This window comes from Scyliorhinus torazame, chromosome 5 (assembly GCF_047496885.1).
Source record: "Scyliorhinus torazame isolate Kashiwa2021f chromosome 5, sScyTor2.1, whole genome shotgun sequence".
NCBI lineage: Eukaryota > Metazoa > Chordata > Chondrichthyes > Carcharhiniformes > Scyliorhinidae > Scyliorhinus > Scyliorhinus torazame.
Window position 1 is genome coordinate 296,667,304 of NC_092711.1, and position 21,344 is coordinate 296,688,647.

The following is a 21,344-nucleotide window of genomic DNA, read 5'->3' on the forward strand; positions in this document are numbered from 1 at the left end:
CAAGGCCGAGAGGGACTCCCGAACTTAAGGACAGGCCCCCTTGTATCTGGATCAAGGTTTTGTGCTGGATGTTATGTATTCGCATGCATTCTTATTTGCTCTAGTGAAGCTCTGTTGTATTTGTGTATTCACTGAAAGTGACAACACACATCCTAATGCAGGAAACAGAGAGAGAAAGACAGCCACGTAAGAGATAACTTCACACTGTGAATAAAGCTCCGTTGTTTTAAAACTCCGTGCTCCCTAGAATCACACTTCCAAAACACAACGTAAAAACTGGCGCTGAGGACTAAAGGTACGTGAAGAAGAAATTTACCGAGAAAAGTTGAAAAAAAAGAAAAGTTAGAAAGGAAATCCTTTCAGCACATGCTACAGAGAACTACGAGTCAGGTGGATGTCCAAAGAAGTGCAGGTTAGGGGGATTGGCCATGCTAAATTGCCCTTAGTGTCCAAAAGGTTAGTTGGGGTTACTGGGTTACGGGGATAGGGTGGAGGTGGAGGCTTAAGTACTGTGCTCTTTCCAAGGGCCGGGCAGACTCGATGGGCCGAATGACCTGTAAATTCTGCACTGTAAATTCTATGACCTCTATGAGTAACGATAATCTGCCTACAGAACAGATTATGCAGCTGTCTGTGATAAATCAGAGGCTAAAGCTTGGGTTGTTGCCTTGTTTTGAGGGAGTCAAAGTAAACTGTCAAAAACACGGTTGCTCAGTGTGCACACGGGAAGCCTCCATTAGTAGAGAAATGGTGGGAGTTTTCAGCCTCGTGGGACCCTTTGCTGAAAATGTGGAGCGATGGAGCTCCTACACTGAACTATTTTACAGGGGCAAACAAAATAGCTGAAATTATTATGGTGCCCACTTTCCTGAGCATGATGGGGGGGGGGGGGGGGGGGGGGAGCGGATAGATACGTTTAATCTCCTCCGCAGTTTGGTGCAACCTGAGAAGCCAGGCATTAAGACAAACAAGCAGATTGTAGATATTTGGCAAGCACCTTTTTCGCCAAAACCCTTGACGATTGTAGGGCATTTTGGATCAAGCAAGTCATGGCTGAACTTAAAAGACTTTGCTGAATATTGTGAGTCCGGAGGTGTGCTGAATGATACTCTTTGGGACAGATTGGTTTGTGGTCTACGCAGCGAAGAAATACAGAAATCTTTGCTCATAGAGTAATCTAACTCTGCAGAAGGCCATGGAAATTGCTGTTTCTTTTTTTAAAAATCTGATTATTAAGAGTTTTTAACAAAATTTTCAACCATACAAACCGCCCCCCCCCCCCCCCCCCCCCCCGTGACACAGAGGAAGAAAAGCTCACATAGCAAGACATGAACATGGCAAGTCAATGTGATATAGAGCTTTGTACGTTGGATTCCTCCCGTACATATCAGTTTCCCGGATCATTCATGTATTTTCTTGCTCAAATGCCCCCCAGAAAGGCCCCCCCCCAAAGAAAGATGTCCCCCCCCCCTGAGTTGCTGCTGCTGCTGTCCGACCTTCCTCTAACGCTCCGCGAGATAGTCCAGGAACGGTTGCCACCGCCTATAGAACCCCTGCGCAGACCCTCTCAAGGCAAACTTTATCCTCTCCAACTTGATAAACCCTGCCATATCATTTATCTAGGCCTCCAGACTGGGGGGCTTCGCCTCTTTCCACATTAACAAGATCCTTTGCCGGGCTACTAGGGACGCAAAGGCCAGAATGCCGGCCTCTTTGACCTCCTGCACTCCCGGCTCGTCCACTACTCCAAATATTGCTAGCCCCCAGCTTGGCTTGACCTGGACTTTCACCACCTTAGATACTGTTCCCGCAACTCCCCTCCAAAACTCCTCCAGTGCCGGGCATGACCAAAACATATGGACATGGTTTGCCGGACTTCCTGAGCACCTCCCACATCTGTCCTCTACCCCAAAGAACCTACTCAGCCTCGCCCCTGTCATATGCGCTCTGTGAACTACCTTAAACTGTATCAGGCTAAGCCTGGCACACGAGGAAGAGGAATTAACCCTACTTAGGGCATCAGCCCACAGCCCCTCCTCAATCTCCTCCCCTAGCTCCTCTTCCCATTTACCTTTTAGCTCTTCTACCAAAGCCTCCCCCTCTTCTTTCATCTCCTGGTATATCGCCGACACCTTGCCCTCCCCGACCCATACGCCCGAAATCACCCTGTCTTGAATCCCCTGTGCCGGGAGCAGCGGGAATTCCCTCACCTGCCGCCTCACAAACGCCCTCACTTGCATATACCGGAAAGCATTTCCCGGGGGTAGTCCAAATTCCTCCTCCAGCGCCCCTAAGCTCGCAAACGTTCCGTCGGTGAACAGGTCCCCCATTCTTCTAATCCCTGCCCGATGCCAGCTCTGAAACCCCCCATCCATCCTTCCTGGGACAAACCGATGGTTACCCCTGATCGGGGACCACACCGAGGCTCCCCTATCGCTCCCCTATGTCGTCTCCACTGCCCCCAGATCTTTAACGTTGCCGCCACCACCGGGCTCGTGGTGTACCTTGTCGGCTAGAGCGGCAGCGGTGCCGTCACCAGCGCCCCCAGGCTCGTTCCTTTGCAGGACGCCATCTCCAACCTCTTCCACGCCGCCCCCTCTCCCTCCATCACCCACTTACGGATCATCACCACGTTGGCTGCCCACTAGTAGCCACCCAGATTCGGCAACGCCAACCCTCCTCTATCTCTGCTACGCTCCAGGAACCCCCTCCTTACCCGTGGGGTCTTGCTCGCCCACACAAATCCCATGATGCTCCTGCTTACCCTCTTAAAAAAGGCCTTGGTAATCACTATTGGAAGGCATTGGAATACAAAAAGAAACCTCGGGAGAACCACCATTTTAATCGACTGTACCCTGCCCGCCAGCGAGAGTGGCAACATGTGAAATTGCTGTTTCCATGGAGCTGGTTGCAAAGGAAGCACAGCAATTGAGTTTGTGTACTCAAATGCACAAAATGGCTGCCGAATCGACACCCAAGTATCTTGGGAGTTGAACATGTTATCGATGTACAAAACCAGGGCATTCTGCTGCTGAATGTGAATATAAAGACATGTAGTGGATTCTCCGTCGACGGGATCTTCCTCTTCGCCGGCAGAGCAATCATGCCCGCGGATTTCCCGACGGCATTGGGGTGACCACAATGGGAAACCCCATTGGCAAGCTGCCGGGACGGAGGATCCTGCTACCGACAGGGGGGTGCCGAGCCAGAAAACGGGTCTGGCGGGATGGAGAATCCTGCCCATGATATGTCAACGCTGTGGAATAAAAGGACACACAGAGCGTGCCTGTAGAAAGAAAAAAGCAAACTTTAAGTAAAAATAAGAAGCAAGAACAAACCAAGGCAGCAATTCAACAAAATAAAAGGGGGAATGTCCATGCTGTACAAAAAGACCCAAGAAAATGAAGCAACCCACAGTCAGAGGAGGAATTATCACAACCATGCTAGCCATTGCTGGTAGTACACACCGATACTGGGTCACTCCACTGCTGGATGGACAGTCAGTAAGGATGCAAGTTGACACTGGGGCTGTGGTCTCTCTTAACATCCCTTCAGGTTATCAAGGATAGTGCTGAAGACACACGCAGGAGAAGTGCTTCCACTGAAGGGCCGCATTGAAGAAGCTGTGCAACTTAAAGGGCAACAACAGCAGTAAATGGAAACTATCCAGCTTCAATGGGTCAAACATGGCTGGAGAGAATTTGACCGAAGTCAACACGATAACCAATGGAGAATCCAGCCTCGTGAAAATTTTTAAAAAGAACACTGTTGTACTCGATGGCGAATTAGGGAGCATGCCAGATATTAAAGTTAAACTGAAAAACAAAGAAGGAAGCCACGCAAAATGCTTGACGTCAAAACCATATGCTATTCGGTCAAAGGTGGAGGCTGACTTATAGTGGCTTGTGAAGTGCGGAGTCTTGGAACCTGTCATTATCAGTGAATGGGCCATGACAATAGTTCCAGCCATCACGAACCATGTAATCATACAATCCCTACAGTGCAGAAGGAGGCCATTGGCCCATCGACTCTGCACTGACCCTCCGAAAGAGCACACTACTGTTCCCATAACCCTGTAACCTAGCCTGCACATCCATGGACACTGAGGGGCAATTTAGCCTGGCCAATCCACCTAACCTGTACATCATTGGGCTGCGGGAGGAAGCTGGAGCACCCAAAGGAAACCCACGCAGATACGGGGAGAAAGTGCAAACTCCACACAGACAATTACCCAACGCAGAAGTCACACCCAGGTCCTTGGCGCTGTGAGGCAGCAGTGCTAACCACTGTGTTGCCAAAAGATAGATCTGTAAGGATTTCCGGGGTCTTCAAGGTTACCATAAATCCAGTGTTATGTGCTGAACAATACCCATTTGCTCACATTGACGGTTTGTTTGTGGGACTCACAGGAGGACATTTCAGCAAAATTGATTTGACGCTTACTTAAAAATAAATGTGGACAAGAAGACAATTGTGACACGTAATGGCTTGTTTTAGTACCGAAGATTGCCGTTTGGTATCACATAAGTCCTGCATTGTTTCAAAGAGCAATGGATCAGATCCTGAGTGGATGAGCGGAGTCCAGTGCTATCTGGATGACATCCCAGTTACTGGAAGAGATGAAGAGGAACGCCTTCTAAATCTGGATGCAATTCTCCAGAGATTGGGAGACTAGGTCTGAGAGTCCAGAAGGACAAGTGTGAGTTCTTCCAATCCTCCGTTGAGTATTTGGGACATGCGATCGACGCCGCTGGCCTCCACAAATCTCTTTCAAAGGTAAAGGCATGACAGAGGCACCTGCACCTCAGAATATTAATCAGATACATTCCTTCCTGGGATTATTGAACTACTGTGGAATGTTTGTCCCAAACCTGGCAATAATTCTGAAGCCATTACATAACTTCTTGTGCTAGACCAAGAAGTGGGAGTGCGAGCTGAAGAAACGTGACTTAAATCTGAAGTTCTCACGCACTTTGATCCTACGTTACCCTTACAGTTAACTTGCGCTGCATCTCCTTATGATGTAGGAGCAGTGGTCTCCCACACCATGCCATTGGGTGAAGAGACGTCCATTGCATTTTCTTCTCAAACCTTGAGCAAAGCTGAAAGTAACTATGCCTAAATTGAAAGAGAAGCTTTAGGGATCAATTCCTCTATGTGAAGATGTTAACATTGTTCACGGACCATCGCCCATGAACTACTATTTTTTGGACCACACACAGGAATTCTGTCACTTGCCGCAAGTAGATTGCAAAATTGGGCATTGCCTTGTTCTGCACATGCTGATACCATTAAGTACTGATAGTCAAGTCTACATGCTAATGTGGATGGTTTACCACTGCTCAAATGGGAAGATCTTCTACTTTGAACAAGTAGGCACACACCAGTCACTTACAAACAAGTAAGGAAACACTCGGAGCAATCCGATCCTCTTAGAAGTGATGGATATGACATTACGAGGGAAGACTTTGGAACTAGCACCTAACCTGAAACCTTACTACTCCAGGAGTTTGGAGCCGTCAGTACAGTCAGGATGTCTTCTCTGAGTCTCAAAGCGATTATTCTGCCACCATTGAGGAAATAAGTGTTAGAGAAGCTACATGAGGGCCATTGTGGAGTCAAGCACATGAAGGAAATAGCGAGAGGTTATTTCTGGTGGCCTGGACTGGACCTGGAAATTGAAGAGAACAAGGTTCACTGATCAGACCTCTTAACGAGTTCCTTCCGGTGTATAGGATATATTCCACGACCTAGACCTCACCTGCATTACTTTAAAAAAAAGTTTTAGAGTACCCAATTCATTTTTTCCAATTAAGGGGCAATTCAGCGTGGCCAATCCACCTAGCCTGCATATCTTTTGGGTTGTGGGGGCGAAACCCACGCAAACACGGGGAGAATGTGCAAACTCCTCACGGACAGTGACCCAGAGCCGGGATCGAACCTGGGACCTCGGCGCCTCTCCTGCATTACAAATGATGAAAGGACAACTACATTCCGCGTTCGATCTGTTGGAACGGTCAAAAACTAAAGAGATCGTACAACAGTACCAGCAAGAACAGATGGAATGGTGGGAAAACAAGGCAAAGAACAGAGTTTTCCACCAAAAACAAGCAGTTTTGGTTAGGAATAACCCCACAGGGGAGAAATGGGTTCCTGTCACAATCATTACACAGGCTGGACCTGTCCCTTATACGGTCCACACCAGAGATAATAATAATAATCGCTTATTGTCACGAAAAGGCTTCAATGAAGTTACTATGAAAAGCCCCAGAGATGATGTTATCTGGAGGAAAAATGCAGACCAGTTACTGGCTGCAGAATGAAATCGGGGCCTGCAGTAAATCCAGGTTCAAACCTACAAAGTCATGACTAAACCTTTCCTACGACCCCGACATTAACAGATACTGTTGAGGAAAACAACACCTCACCTTCTGACCAGACACAGGGACAACCTATCGTTCCAATTCAATATAGATCGAACCAAACATCGATGACGTTAGTGCAAAGAGGGATATGCCCAAGGTTACCGCCAGTGTGAAGAAGACAACAGAGGTTCGCTGTCAATCGTTCCGAGAGCGACGAGCTCCAGACCGTCTGACTTATCGACTATTGTTCATGTTGAACTTGTTTTAAACTTGTTGGGCATGTTCAATTTAAGGGGGGGTGGGGAGGAAAGGTTACATATTTGCTTTAATTCTTATTCACTCTAGTGAAGCTCTGTTGTATTGATGTATTCACCGGAGGTGATACCAAATGTCCTGGCACAGGGAACAGAGAGAACAGCCATGTAAGAGATAACACACTGTGAATAAAGCTCCCTTCTTTGAAACCACCATGCTCCCGACTGTCGCACCTCCAAAACACAAAACCAGAGAGTCCCGTTTTTTAGCCGATCTGGCCAGTGTTCGATATTGGATGGTTTTACCTTTTGTATTTTGTGACGAGGTACACTTCGCACAGTGAAGCACTGGCAGGAGCCTCTGCCTAATGCTTACCCTGTCCGCAAACTAACTGGGACACAAATACACAGGGGTTGGTCCTCATGATCCTTTACCCACCCACCCCTCGGCCCTGTTGATACCTGCCACTCACTTGCAATTGGTCCTTTTCCCATCTCAAACCGATGTGGATCGTTGCATGTGATCCTTGCAGATCACAGCCGTGTCTGACATTAGTGACTTCCAGTGGGTGGTCACCTTAATCTGGATTCTGGCTTTTCTCTACGTCCCAGTGAGTTTGGTGACACAGTCTATTAACTGACACCCAGCTAATTCACATGATGATACTGCCAATGCTGCTGAACCTTTAACAGGAATATCCAACCTTTGCTTCAAGCACATAGTAAAATTAGCCAGCTGATACTTCACTTTATACTCTTGTTAAACTCACTTGGAAGTGAGGCATACCCAACGCGACTGGGGTTGGCCCTGATAGTTACTTTAGAACGGTGTGAGGCAGCACTCTGCATGCAGTGAGCTTCTCTATAGGAGGTGTTTACCTATATAACATTCCTGTGTGCTCTTGGCCTTTACTAATATTTAAACCATAAACTGGGGTGAGCCACCAGGGGGTGCTTCAAACATTTAATTTGGCTGCTTCAGAACAGTAAAAAGCTGCTTTATGGTCATTTTGATGACAGGTGCAATTCAGTGTGGAGAAATGTGAGTCGGGGAGGGGGGGGGGGGAAGAGAAAGAGTAGATTATACAAATCAGACGGTATGATTTCAAGAAGTGTGCAAGAAGAGGGAAATCTGGAGATTTATGTACACAAATCTTTGAACCTGGCAGAACAAGTTGAAGCGATGGTTAAAAAAGAAGCATAAGAGATCCTTGGCTTTATAAATAGAGGCATAATAAAATATAAAAACAAAGAGGTCGCGCTAAACCTTTATAAATCATTGTTTAAGCTTCAGCTGGAGTATCATGTCCAAGTCATTATTCATTTTGACGGAGTGCTCCGTTAAGGATAGGGAGAGAGTGTTTACGCTGGCAGAAGGGACCGTAACCAGCTGGAGCAGATTTAAAACCGTTGGCAAGAGCACCCAGGGGCAGATGAAGAGAGATTTTCTTTTTAACGTGGCGAGTTGTTGTGATTGGGAAAGGGCTGTCAGAAATGACCGTAGAAGCAGATTCAATGATAACTTTCCAAAAAGGAAATTAGACAAGTGGCTTTGCCACTTACAAATGGTGTAAGCACAGGGAAGTGAAACTTGAGCTGTTCCACAGAGATGACACCGACACGATGGGCCGAATGGTAGTCTTACTGCACACTTTTCAATGAACATCTGTTACTCTTCATCAAAGTGTGAACAGGCGGGTGACGGCACAAAGGCCAACTTTACACTCGGTGAAGGCACTTTTTTTAAAAAAGAAAATTCTTCTAAGTTCAAAACAAATTGTGTTTCAGGGTAACATGGGATTGGGATTTCAAGGACAGAAAGGAGGAAAGGTAAGCATGGGGCAGGAGCGAAAGCTGTTGCCAAACTATCTGTAATTTGCTTGTTAGCTTTCGGACTTTATACTCTGACCATATTAAAGAAAATATATTTATAATGTGTAAAAATAAAACATCTGCATTTTCAGTATGCATTTTTTCTGCTGTGAAGCCTTGAATTCCAGTTTATAGGCATACACCATTTACACCAGGTGAAGCTCTTAAACTGCATTAGAGTACCTGGGAAAAAGACAAAGTGCTTAGTCCTTTTCAAGAGATCTATCCCATTTATCTGCCTTTTCAGCTTCGCCCTGTCTTGATTCAGAAACACGGTCCATTTGTCCCATGAAGCCATTGACACCATCCACTGCAGTGCCCATTCCAGGAATTATTCTATATCCCGGGATTAAAAGGTTCCTCCTGACCCCTCCTTCCCACTTGGCTCTCCTTCATTTTTTAACTTGAGAGAGCCGGTCTTCGAACTGGTCACCAAAGTGATCAAGTCTAAGCTTACAACCATTAAACTGCACCTTCCAGCTTTTGGTCCAGTTCGCTTAAAAGATCTAAATCTAAGTGCCTGCTGCGTATTTCTTTCGGATACTATGCCTGAGGACGTGGTGTGGAAATCGCCAGAGTGATTCCATGCCCCTCTAATGCCATGATTGGAATTTTCAGGACATTCCTACATTCTCCTTTTAGTAACGCAGTAGCTTGCTGGTCTGGTGACCGACTTCCAGGGGTGGCATTTACTACCCCTCAAAGAGGTGAGTTCAGGGACGGGAGTGGCTGTTCGATCAGGTGGGAGGGTGTCGGGTAGGGAACCCGTCTCCTCCCCGTGTTTAAGTCCAAAATGGGCAGGCTTGTGGACAGACGGCCTTCGCACCCAATTGCCATTTGAGTGGGGGGGAGGGGGGGGGGGAGTTGCTGAAAGCCACTGCTGCCCTTTCCTCTGACCCCCCCCCCCCCCCCAGACCCCCCTCACCAGTGATCCACTGCCCATGACTCCCATCCGTTTGGCGCCGTCACTTACCTTGCTCCAGGGATCCAATGGTGAACCCTGGCGAAGGCCCAGTGCTTTACCAGCAGCAACTACTGTTCCGGTGGTGTTGCCACTGATTAACCAGCAGCTCTCCGGGGATGAAATTTTCACCATACTAGAGGATGTCCTGCAATTAAATGTTCCCTACGAAGTGGGGGGATATGGGGGGGGAGCCGTAGTGGCCGGGATCCTGCTGCCAATTCGGAATATAATTCCCTCAGGGCTCCCGGAGATTGGGTAGTCTGGGGAGTGGGACACAAGATTTAGGGGGAAATTTGGGAGTCCCACCGGCTTCATTAAGTTCCACCCTTGTTCTTATCCCTTAGTTTTATTGAATCAGAGATCGTTGGAGGTACTAATCCAAGAAAAAAACATTTGCAATAAAGATATGGCAACCATTGTGATGGTAGAGAATGCCAGTGTTAGGAAAGAGAATGCTTTTCCATTGACAGTCACCCTCTGTCTAAATGAAGAACTCTCAAGTCAGGTACAGCAAAGAATAAAGATCCAAAATGTGCTTTGACACCAAAGTCATAAGAGGACCCCTTTTCTGCATCAGTGGGACTTCTCCCAATTTTCCACCAGTAGCCTTCCTGTGGGCTCTCTGAGTAAGCTTACCCAAAGTGCTCAGTTAGTGCAAAGTTAGGATCAGTTTTGTAACGTGGCCATTTAAAGCTGGTTTGAATTATACAATCTGATTTAACAAAGGACCCTCAGTACTCATAGACAGAGGAGACAGCCACAGCTTCAGGTGCACTGTGTTCAAACCAGGCCCTAAGGGACACTGTTTCCCTCAGCGCCCAAGGATTCAGATACTTTAACTGGTCTTTTACTGGAATGTATAAGATGCAGTTGCCCCCTTTGCTTTTGGAAACGTTGAACTTAACACTTTAAAACATTTAAAAAAGTAATCACAGCCCATTCAATTATTCTGAATGGATGGATTAGATTTAGATTTTCTAATCTGAGTTCTTTTGCTGTGCATTTTAACTCAGTTGCAGTACCACAAATCTCCAGTCAGTGGCGCTACAGAACTAGCAGCTAATTAGCTCAGCAGTGCCACCAATAGGATCTAAATGTTACTGCTGCCTTGACCGACAGGTTTAACATTTTTCATTTAATCTTTTGTCAGGTTCCTAAGGTTGAAGGTATCACTGTAGAGTTTACCCGGAGCATTTTTAAGCACGGTCATCAATCATTTTTATAACAGAAATATTGGTTGTGATTTATTCATCCGCTGCGGTTAAAATTGACCTCAAAAGTTAAAATTGCCAATCAGCACTTGGCAGCAAAATGTTAGGGAGCAGGCAGAGGTCAAATCAAAATGTTAGGGAACAAAGATCAAGTATATCTTAGCTCAATGGAAAGGAAACTAAATACTGAAAATGCAGATGCCAGAGGCTGTAAAAGAACGACTGCACCCTCATTGCCTGTGCTATTTGGATGATGTTTTAATAAGCAGCTAACTGCAGTAGCAGGGTCACTGACCACCTTAACTGATGTCTCGCTCACTTCATTCTCATTTGCTTTTTAAACAGATAGTGTGTGAGAATCTTCGAGCTGCGCTGACTGCGTAATCATGTCGCCACCGGCTCTCGCTGTGATTAAAATCACCGTTTTTAATGACGCGACTCTCATGTTATGAACCAGGCTTGGTAGCTCTTGGCATTTTGTGCGTCTCTCAGTGTGGACAGGATGAAAGGCAGCGTGAAAGATTGAGAGGTGCCTCAAAGTGTCCCCACTGCCTCACCACGTTGACACTATGAATGCAGCGTTGAGTGTCCCAGAGCCTGAACCTGTAGGAATATTCTGCAAAGGCGTGACGCTCCCTCTTAAATTTTTCGAACAGAACCTGTCCCTCCTGGCTGTCTTAATTTAGGATATGCTGTGGGTGGTATGGTTTCCATTTTTTTCAGGAGTTCCTTAGCTCCTGGGAGGCACCAAGCAAGAGTTGGGATGAAAGTTATTCCGCACTTCTGTATTGGTAGGCGTGGGATGGGCAGTGGGGGTGGCATCGACCAGGAAGGTCGGAGTCAATTGGGAAGGAGGGTTTAAAAAGAAAAATTGATGGCCCTGTGGGTAAAAGGGATTACACAGAAAAGCCCCTGAGACAGGGGAGCAGCAGTGGAGGAGCTATAATTAAACCAGGAGGGAGAAGAATCTTCAGTGACACTTACAGGAGAGTGTGCAGATGTAAGGTAAGGACAGGGCTGGATTTCAGTGTGGGGAGCCTCCCATGTGTGAGTAGTTGCCTGTAAGTAATTGGTCTGCACATGAAGGCACGATACTGGCTGATGTCCAAGACCTCAAGGCCAACTGAAGCCTGGGCTTCAGAAGAGAGGAGGGGGAGAAAGGTAGAACACTGGGAATAGCAGAACATCTGTTGTCATTGTGACATTGTTCAGGGCAGCACGGTAGCACAGTGGTTAGCACAGTTGCTTCACAGCTCCAGGGTGCCAGGTTCGATTCCCGGCTTGGGTCACTGTCTGTGCGGTGTCCGCACGTTCTCCCCGTGTCTGCGTGGGTTTCCTCCGGGTGCTCCGGTTTCCTCCCACAGTCCAAAGATGTGCAGGTTAGGTGGATTGTCTATGTTAAATTGCCCTTAGTGTCCAAAAAAGGTTAGGTGGGGTTACGGGGATAGGGTGGAGGTGTGGGTATGGGGTGGACATGTGGGCTTGGGTAGGGTGCTCTTTCCAAGGGCCAGTGCAGACTCGATGGGCTGAATGGCCTCCTTCTGCACTGTAAATTCTATGAGATATCAGTGGTCATTGAACCAAACATCTGCAACCAATAGCTACCAAGCTGCCTTCGGACAGATAGCTTTAGCATGTATTGTGCTTTTATTGACATCACACGCTCCGTGGCCCAATGTGTTGCTATTTTCGACATGATAGATGCCATGTGCTGAATCACCCATCCCCCACCCTCCAGCTCAGCTCCTCTGCCTCTGCATGTTCAGCTCACTATTCTTCTGCTGTGATCTCAACAGCTGTGTGCAGTTACTCTCAATTGCAGGGCTTGGCCTCCTGTGACAGAAGTTTCCACACCCAGGACCTCTTTCAATTCACCTTCTCTTTCGTGGTTTAATTGGAACAAAGGCGATTTTCAATCTTTTCCTCCACTCACTCTCCCTCCTCCTTGCATTCTTGCTGCTTTCAAATCTAGACTGGTTGCGCTGCCTCCTACTTTGACTCTCTTTCTCCGGGCTCGTCTTCTCCATTCATCTCCTTACCTCTTCGCCCCCCCCCCCCTCCCCTGTTCCCCCTTTTCCTCTGCAGTCAACAGGCTTTTAAATCTGAGCCTTGGCATTGTCCCGACTACGAAAATGTTATTTATTTCCGACCGCTCTCCTCTTCCTTTTGACCTTTGTGGCATCTTGCTCTATGACCTTTGACTTTTCCCAATTTTTCTCAATGAATATTGTTGCCTGTTTGATGGCAGCCTCATTCTCCTTGTCACTAATATCCTTGACCTTGCCGCGGTTTGGGGAAATTGAGCAGAGGAAAAAGGCCAATCCCTGCAGAATTAACCCGATTATTAATCACAAATTTTTCAAATGTCATTGATGGAAACATTTGTCAAATACGTAAGGGGTAAAAACATGCATAACCTTTCCACCGCTGTTTTTTTTACGGAGTGTTTCTTATTATTTTTATCTATTTTTCTCACTTTTCTTTTTCCCCCACTCGCGAATCTTCCCTCTCCCCTCATGCCATACAGCGGCTCCTGCCCACGAGAATGACTTGCGCCCAGTCGCTGTCAGTAACATTCCAGTACTGACCATGGTGAAGAATTATTGAGGCCAAACTATGGACCATCTGAAACCTCTTAACACCACACCCTCCTGAAGATCTTGTGGAGGCAGTGAATTCAGTGCATCAGGAGTCGCTGGGTAAACCGTACTTCATACCACGGTGTGAAGGTGTGACAGTCCGGCACCTTGTTGGACTGCCTCTTAGATTCTTACTTCTCCCATTTCTTTCTGAGCTCTCTGGCATGCCGCTAGTTTTTTTTCTCCACCCCCCCCCCAAAAAAAAACTTTCCCTCTGGTGGTGGGAAGGTGAACTTTGCAAATTGTTACTTTGGTCTGTAATATTCTGAAACTGTTTTCTGACGCTAACCATAACTAACCTTACCCCCCCCCCCCCCCCCCCTCCCTCCACCCTCCCTGACCTCAGGGTGATGTAGGCCTTCCGGGCCTTCCAGGTCTCCCAGGAACTATCCCATACGTCTCAGGGCCTGGGCTAAACTTCTCAATCATAGGAGAGAAGGTAACACTTGGGAGCGAGCTGTGAACTGAGCTGATGGTGGTCCTGGAAGAAATGGGGCGTGTCAGGCACTATTCCTCTCCTAACACAGGAGCCCTGGTCACATGTTCCCTCGTTCTTAAGAAACTGAGGAATCTTTCATGAGTCGAATTCGCTCACCCAATACCATAAGGTGCCATCAATACTAATAATCCAGCTGGATGGCTGAGGGTTGAGTTCCAGAGCTGATACTGTGGTCCCACTGATACAGAGGATGAGCTTTGCTTTTACACTCCACCTATTGATTAGGCTACCACAGGCCAGCAAACTGCAAGCATGTTAACTGGCAAGGACCTATCACCCTGCTCGAGAAAAAATATATAATTGTTGGGTGAGCAACCCTTGCGGAGTAAAGCAAGGCCAGTTAAGAGCGGACAGACTCCATCCTAACCCTTGTTGTGACAAAGCTGCCCCCACAATTCAGTGCCTCATTTCCACCCAGGGTTACCACAGACCCAGGTATCATTGTTTTGCTTGATTGAAAAAAAAACATTTAAGCTTCCTTCCTGATTGCTACACTTCAGGGCGACGTGGGCCTGCCAGGTCCTCCAGGCCCACCACCTGCCACCGGGACGCTTGAGTTTGTTAAGCCAACTGGATTTCCAAAAGGGGACAGAGGTGACCAGGTTTGTGGAAAAGAAAATTGAGGTTGGGGGTGCGGCTGGGGAGAGTGACTGACGTCTCAGTGTAAATTTAAACCCTCCTTTTAGAAGCAAAATGAGCCAATTTATGATCTGCCGAATGTTGGCATTTTTTTTTTTTGCTACATTAAGGCCTAAAAGTAAATGTTCACATCACGGTGTCTGCTAGATGGTAGGAACCTCTTTTCTTTTTGCACCAATTAGATAATGTAAAAGGCAGATGCGGTAGAGGTTAGATTCGGGGTGTAAGCTCCCGATATTCAGCCTTGCTCTTAGTGTCCAACAGCATGCCTCAATGCCCATTTCACACTCTGGCCCACTGTAGAAAATTCTATGAATGAGACTCCCCATTACGGCCAGGATTCTGCTATGGACTTCAGTGGACTTTTTGTTGCCCCACCCCCCAACCACCCCCACCCCCACCCCGTGACGGTGCCAGAAAATCCCAGCCTTTGTATAGCCGCGTTTCACCTCGGAACCTCACAGCCACACGGAGATGTCATTCCTCTACAGTGTGACTTGAGGAAGCATTCACTGAAGTGGTTTTGACTGAGAACTTTATGAATAGCAATCTATGCCATCACAGGCGCTTCCTGACTTGTGGTGAGACAGTGATTTGTACTGGTTTCACCACTTGTTCTGCCCCCTTTCCATGAAAGCCATAGTTTTCTTAGAAAGAACTAAACTCATGTGTAATCCGCCTCCCCTTCATCTGTGGTCCTAAGCAGGGAGCTGCTTCACACAGAGTTTCCCATTCATGGCCCGACTGTCAGGAGTATTGCCTGAGCTGTGATCCCGTGTCATTCCCTCTCCTCCTTCTTGACCAGTGAGGGGAAATCAAGCAATTGCTGTTTGAAACAGGAGGATTCTGATATCTAGAATGCAAAAGAGTCATATTGATACACAATTTAAATAAATCTGTTCGGCCATTTACTTTGTTTGCCATTCCCTGCGGAGAATTGTCAGGATTCCGTCCAGCAACGATCAATTGTGGACACCGCTTCTCACAGGATAGATGGATTTAAGGAAAAGCATGGATAAGTACATGAGGGAGAAAGGAATAGAAGGAACGGCTGAGGGGGTCAGATGAAGTCAGGTGGGAGGAGGCTCGAGTCGAGGATCTAGCAGGGACCTGATGGCCTAAATGGCCTGTTCCTGAAAATGTTATATAATTCCCCGTAGCACTCACGAGAGTGGCCTGTGGGAAAAAACAGACTCGCTTTTGGTGAAATGTTAGGAAGTGGTGCCATTGCTCTGAAACAAAAATTGAACTGGAGCGAGTGGCGAGAGATTTGCATGGAAGCGACTCACGCAGTTCGGTGTTCTTCCTAAATGTGGAGCTACCTGAAGATGGCCAGATGCACAGCAACCTCATGCTTCTTACGATATTTGAGCAGGACACCTTGAATGTGAGTACATAGACTTCTACTGAAGAGATGCATCCAGAGGGGTGTATGATAATGAGGTGACAGGATGAATAATTGCCAGTCGCACTCCTACTGCTGTTATATGACTGGGTGATTTTTGATTGAAGAACTGTGAGCAACTCTAGAATAAGTCAGCTCCATTGCTGGATATCAGACAACCATTTATTATAAATGCAACGTATGCATTGGGAAGTGCGAGGAGAGTGTACAGTGTGGTGAGTTTCCGACATGGGCAGATTTTAAATATTCTTCCTTGAATGATGCTTTGACAGCTCCAGTCGCTTAGGTGTTTCCCAGCTTGAAAATGAAATGTAATGAAAATCGCTTATTGTCACAAGTAGGCTTCAAATGATGTTACTGTGAAAAGCCCCTAATCGCCACATTCCGGCACCTGTTCGGGGAGGCTGGTACAGGAATTGAACCGTGCTGCTGGCCTGCCTTGGTCTGCTTTAAAAGCCAGCTCTTTAGCCCTGTGCGAAATCAGCCACTAAATCTGAATACAGCTTTATCTGAATATTGCTGAAAAGAGAGACATGTTGCTGAAACTTTTCATCTTGTACGCATCAGGACAAACACAAGAATACCAAATTTCAAAACGATCACAATAACCTATACCACACCAAAAAGGATGCTGATTGGTTGTCAAGTTGACTCTGATCACATGCTGTGTCCAGTTAGGGTCCCGTAGGGATCAGTGGTGGGGCCCTTGCTGTTTGTGGTTCACATAAATTATTTAGATTTGAATGTAGGAGGGTTGATCAGTACGTTCGTGGATGATGCTGAAAATTGATGGGGCGGTAAATAGTGATGAGGATAGCCAGAGATTACAGAAGGATATGGATGGGCTGGTCAGATGGGATGATCAGTGGCAAATGGAATTCAATCCGGATAAGTGTGAGCTGATGTACTTGGGCAGGACAAACAAGTCAAGGGAATACATGATAAACGGCAGCATCCTGGGAAGCACCGAGGATCAGAGGGACCTTGGTGCCTGTGCACCCGTCCCTTAAGGTAGCAGGGCAGGTAATAAAACACTGGTGAAAGAGGCAGATGGTATTCTTGCCTTTCTTAACCGAGGCATAGAGTTTAAGAGCAGGGAGGTTATGCTGGAACTATATAAAAAGTTGGCTAGGCTACAGCTACTGTAAATGGTGCAAAGGAGATTTACCAGGATGTTGCCTGGGCTGGAGAGTTTTAGTTATAAAAAGAGATTTTACAGACCGAGGGTTCTTTCCTTGGAGCAGAGGAGACTGAGGGGGGTCATGATTGAGATGTATAAAATTATGAGGGGCATAGATAGAGTAAACAGGAAGAAGTTTTTCCCCTTGGTGGAGGGATCAGTGACCAGGGGGCGTAGATTTAAGGTGAAGGGCAGGAGGTTTAAAGGGGATGTGAGCAAAACCTTTTCACTCAGAGGGTGATGGGTGCCTGGAACTCACTGTCTGAAAGGGTGGTGGAGGAAGAGATCCTCAAAACATTTGAGATGTGTACTTGCAATGCCAAGGCAGACAAGGCTATGGGTGAAGTGCTGGAAAATGGGATTAGAATCGTTAGAGAATCCCAAGAGGCCTTGTCTGTGCTGTTCACCTCTATGATTCCACAATTGGGCAGCTCGTTCTGACTATTCCTGAGTGCGCTATTAGCCACATTAACAACCAATTTAAGAATAAGTTCAGCCTGTAATGTGGCTCTTTTGCACTTGTTAGTAGGGATGCACGTTCATTAGCAGGGACCGATTCTCTGCAAACAAAAGGACTATGTTCAAGCCTTTCACCTTTCTTTGAATTACCTGGGAGCTTGGGAAGCCTACAGTTCCTCATGGCAATGCATCAGCCAACCAGAGTGGACTTGCCAACCAATCAGAACCCTTTTTCCTGTGGAATAAATCATTTGAAATTTGGCATTCTTGTGTTTGTCCCGATTAGTGCTAGATGAAAAGTGTTGGCAACACGTCTCTCTCTTCAGCAATATTCAGGTTCTGTGTAGAATGAGACAACTACATAATATATTAACTTTGGTGGAAAAAATACCTGAACAATTCGGAATTTATACTGGGAGAAGAGACAAGCATATGAGTCAGGACTTGCCCATGGAAAGGATAGGGGTTAAATAGAGGTTGAAATACAAAACCTTTTCGAATACCGTTGCAGTGGGTATTTGGTAATTGTTACGTGTAAGGTGCTGGTGGAACCTGACAGTATTGTCTCGTAGAGTGGCAGGCTCATTATACGGTGTATGGTGATAATTAAAGAGGTAATAGGATAGTTACTAAGTGGTACAATCTTAAAGCTTCAGCTGAGATCAGTAAGTCAATCTGGCCATTTCCAGAATCACATCAATGCACCCACCAATTTTAAAAAAACAGTTGATGAAGTATCGTCTCCAGTACTTGAATGGAGCACAGCAGCAGTGGAAATCTTTGGGAATTTTGTGGCATTGCTCAGAGCAACTGTGACAATTATTGATACCGGTTCCAGTTGAGGAGAGCGTTTTGGGCTCCAGTAAACTTGATGGCAACAGGTCTGTTACTGGTAGTGGTAGGTGATGAATCTGGAATATCAGACAAGGATAACACACAACCTTAAAGCCTGTTAGATAAAGTGTGTTTTTTGCAAGTAGCATTTTGGCTCCAATGCATGAATAGACATTTTATTGACAGTACTGGATCCTATTAATTTTTAAAAATAGGTTGCAATAGTAAAGTTTTGTGTTGGTGAAGTGTGTGTGTGTGGGGAAGGGGGGGTTACACACGTTTTTGAGGTTTTTCATTCGGAGTGAACCTACGCCATTTTATATGATCAATAAAGTGATGTGTTTATTCTTTGTCCTTCTTCGCAGGGTGATAAAGGATTCACGGGGGCCCCTGGAAGTCCTGGAGTGCGTGGCTCACCGGTAAAGAGTATTTTGCTCACATGCTTGGGTTGTGCAGTGTTTAGGAACTGTCAAAGAGGGATTCGAGGGGGGTGGCAGGGGGGGGGGGGGGGGGGGGGTGGGTGGCGAGCAGTGCTACAAACCTTGTGAATGCTCTTTGAATGCTTCCCAATCTATGGTTTTCTTCCATCCCCTTTGTTGCCTTGTACTTTTAAGATGAACTCACCAAATACTTGGATCTGTCCAACCAGATCTCTTTATTGTGTCTCGTGCAGTAGGATAGCAATCTGATATAGAGCACGTTCTCGTGGAGTCTTGCTCCTCCTCTGGAACTTACAACTTCTGCTAACCTGTTATATGTACGTCTTATCACCCTCTTTCTCGTGTTCTTCTCCAGATGGCCGGATGAGCCTTTGTTTACATACAGGTTCCAGTTCACATGACCTTGGTATTGATATTGCATGGTGTGACTGTACTGCCGCCTGCTGGTTGGAGGTCTCACATCATCCAACTATCATATGGCTCATAGGCATATCACAACTCCCTTTTTGAGTTCTGCTGGCTCACTGTCAGTAGCTTTCACAAGCCTTCTTCTCCCGAATCAGTTTGCTGACCACTAACAGTAACATTGAAATGAGTTTAAAGGGACAACAGAAGGAGGAATCAGCCAGCCCCCACTCCCAGTTGCTGCCCACATCTGCACTTCAGATGACGACTAGGCTGTGTGGTCTAAATTCCCACATAGATTCACCTGGCCTAATTTCAGCGGAACATCGGTATAAATGGCCATCGCTGGTTCTTCGCTTTCCTCTGGCTCCTTGGCCCAAGGAGAGTGTAAGAAGTCCTTCTTGGGCTCACAAAGACCACTTGGATGAGCTGGCAGTACGCAATGAGACTTTTACAGGCAAAGAGGAGACAATGTACTGGGAGAGTAAAACGATTGCTCCATTGTTGAACTAGAAGCTGATGGATACAGCATGCACTGAGTTTGTGATAACCCAAAAACATATCTATTGTGGATCTCAAATGAGATGGAATCTGTAGCACCATTGCGTTTTGATGCTTTGGAATGTGTCTTACATTTAATGGGCAGGATATTGGTTTGCTCGTTATAAAAGGAGATATATTTGTGCCCGTTACTGGTGTCTTAGTCCTTTACTTTATAGAATCTGAGCTTAGAGACAATTAGGAGCAGACACATCCTTTCGAGCACCTTCAGTGGTTCAGCAGATAACACCTTCATGGTTCTAAGTCACACATAGCAGAAGGGCGACACTTCCCTGGCCAATGGGCATGTTTAGCTGATTTCAAACGAGGGAGCACTGCTCTGCTCTGCAGACAGGATGAAGAATGGATCAGGCAGAAAAGAAAGGACCAGCCAGGGGTGTTGGTCCTGATCGTGGGTGTGATCAGTCCACGCCTCCGTCATATTTAGCCTTTGAACCTGGAGGAGGCCATGGCACGGTGGTAATGTAACTTGGCTAATGAACCAAAAATCAAGGTTAATGCTAGTGGGTGAAATTTAATTTTAGTGAACAAAATCTGGAATTGGAAGATAGCCGTAGATCTTAGGCTTCGGTTTCAACATGAGGGGCGAGATTCTCCGACCCCCCCTGCCGGGTTGGAGAATCGCCGGGGGCTGGCGTGAATCCCGCCCCCGCCGGTTGTCGGAAGTCTCCGGCACCGGATGGGCCGAAGTCCCGCCGCTAAAATGCCTGTCCCGCCGGCGTAAATTAAACCACCTACCTTACCGGCGGGACAAGGCGGTGCGGGCGGGCTCCGGGGTCCTGGGGGGGGCGCGGGGCGATCTTGCCCCGGGGGGATGCCCCCACGGTGGCCTGGCCTGCGGTAGGGGCCCACCAATCCGCGGGCGGGCCTGTGCCGTGGGGGCACTCTTTCCCTTCCGCCTCCGCCACGGTCTCCACCATGGCGGAGGCGGAAAAGACTCCCTCCACTGCGCGTGCGCGGGAATGCCGTCAGCGGCCGCTAACGCTCCCGCGCATGTGCCGCCCGGAGATGTCATTTCCACGCCAGCTGGCGGGGTACCAAAGGCCTTTTCCGCCAGCTGGCGGGGTGGAAATTCGTCCGGTGCCGACCTAGCCCCTCAAGGTTGGGGCTCGGTCCCCAAAGATGCGGAGCATTCTGCACCTTCGGGGCGGCGCGATGCCCGTCTGATTTGCGCCGTTTTGGGCGCCAGTCGGCGGACATCGCGCCGTTTCGGGAGAATTTCGCCCGAGGCCTGTGACCTCTGGCCTCAGCTGGGACAGCAGCCAGGATGCTATTCTCGGCCTCAGTGGACCTGGGCTACGGAAGGGAAAATCAACCAGCTTTCTATAGTCCAGTGAGCCTTGCTGGGCAGTACTTGTGTGGGAAGGTTGGGATAAAATCAAGATTAGGTTTGCCGTGGTCACCTCAACACAACCACATCCCAGATAGTGCCCACCGCTGCAGGAAACAGGATGGTGGAAACCTAAATCAAGAACAGAAAATGCTGGAAGTGCTCAGCCTGTCAGGGAGCATCTGTGGAGAGAGAACTTTTTGGTTCTTGACTTTTTGTCAGAATTGGAACAAGTGATGTACCAGGTTTAAGCCAAGTATCAAGGCAGGGAAATTGGGAGGGGAAGA

At 47.3% G+C, this 21,344-nt stretch overlaps 1 protein-coding gene across 1 annotated transcript in view; it reads left to right on the top strand.

Moving 5' to 3' along the window:
- The window catches only part of col4a6 (collagen, type IV, alpha 6), a 497,938-nt gene that overhangs the window by 333,145 nt on the left and 143,449 nt on the right, over positions 1–21,344 (top strand). Inside the window, exons 12-14 of the mRNA XM_072501535.1 lie at positions 8,408–8,449; positions 14,305–14,406; positions 18,687–18,740. Coding sequence (XP_072357636.1) covers positions 8,408–8,449; positions 14,305–14,406; positions 18,687–18,740 — 198 coding nt within the window. The remainder of the gene's footprint in view (positions 1–8,407; positions 8,450–14,304; positions 14,407–18,686; positions 18,741–21,344) is intronic.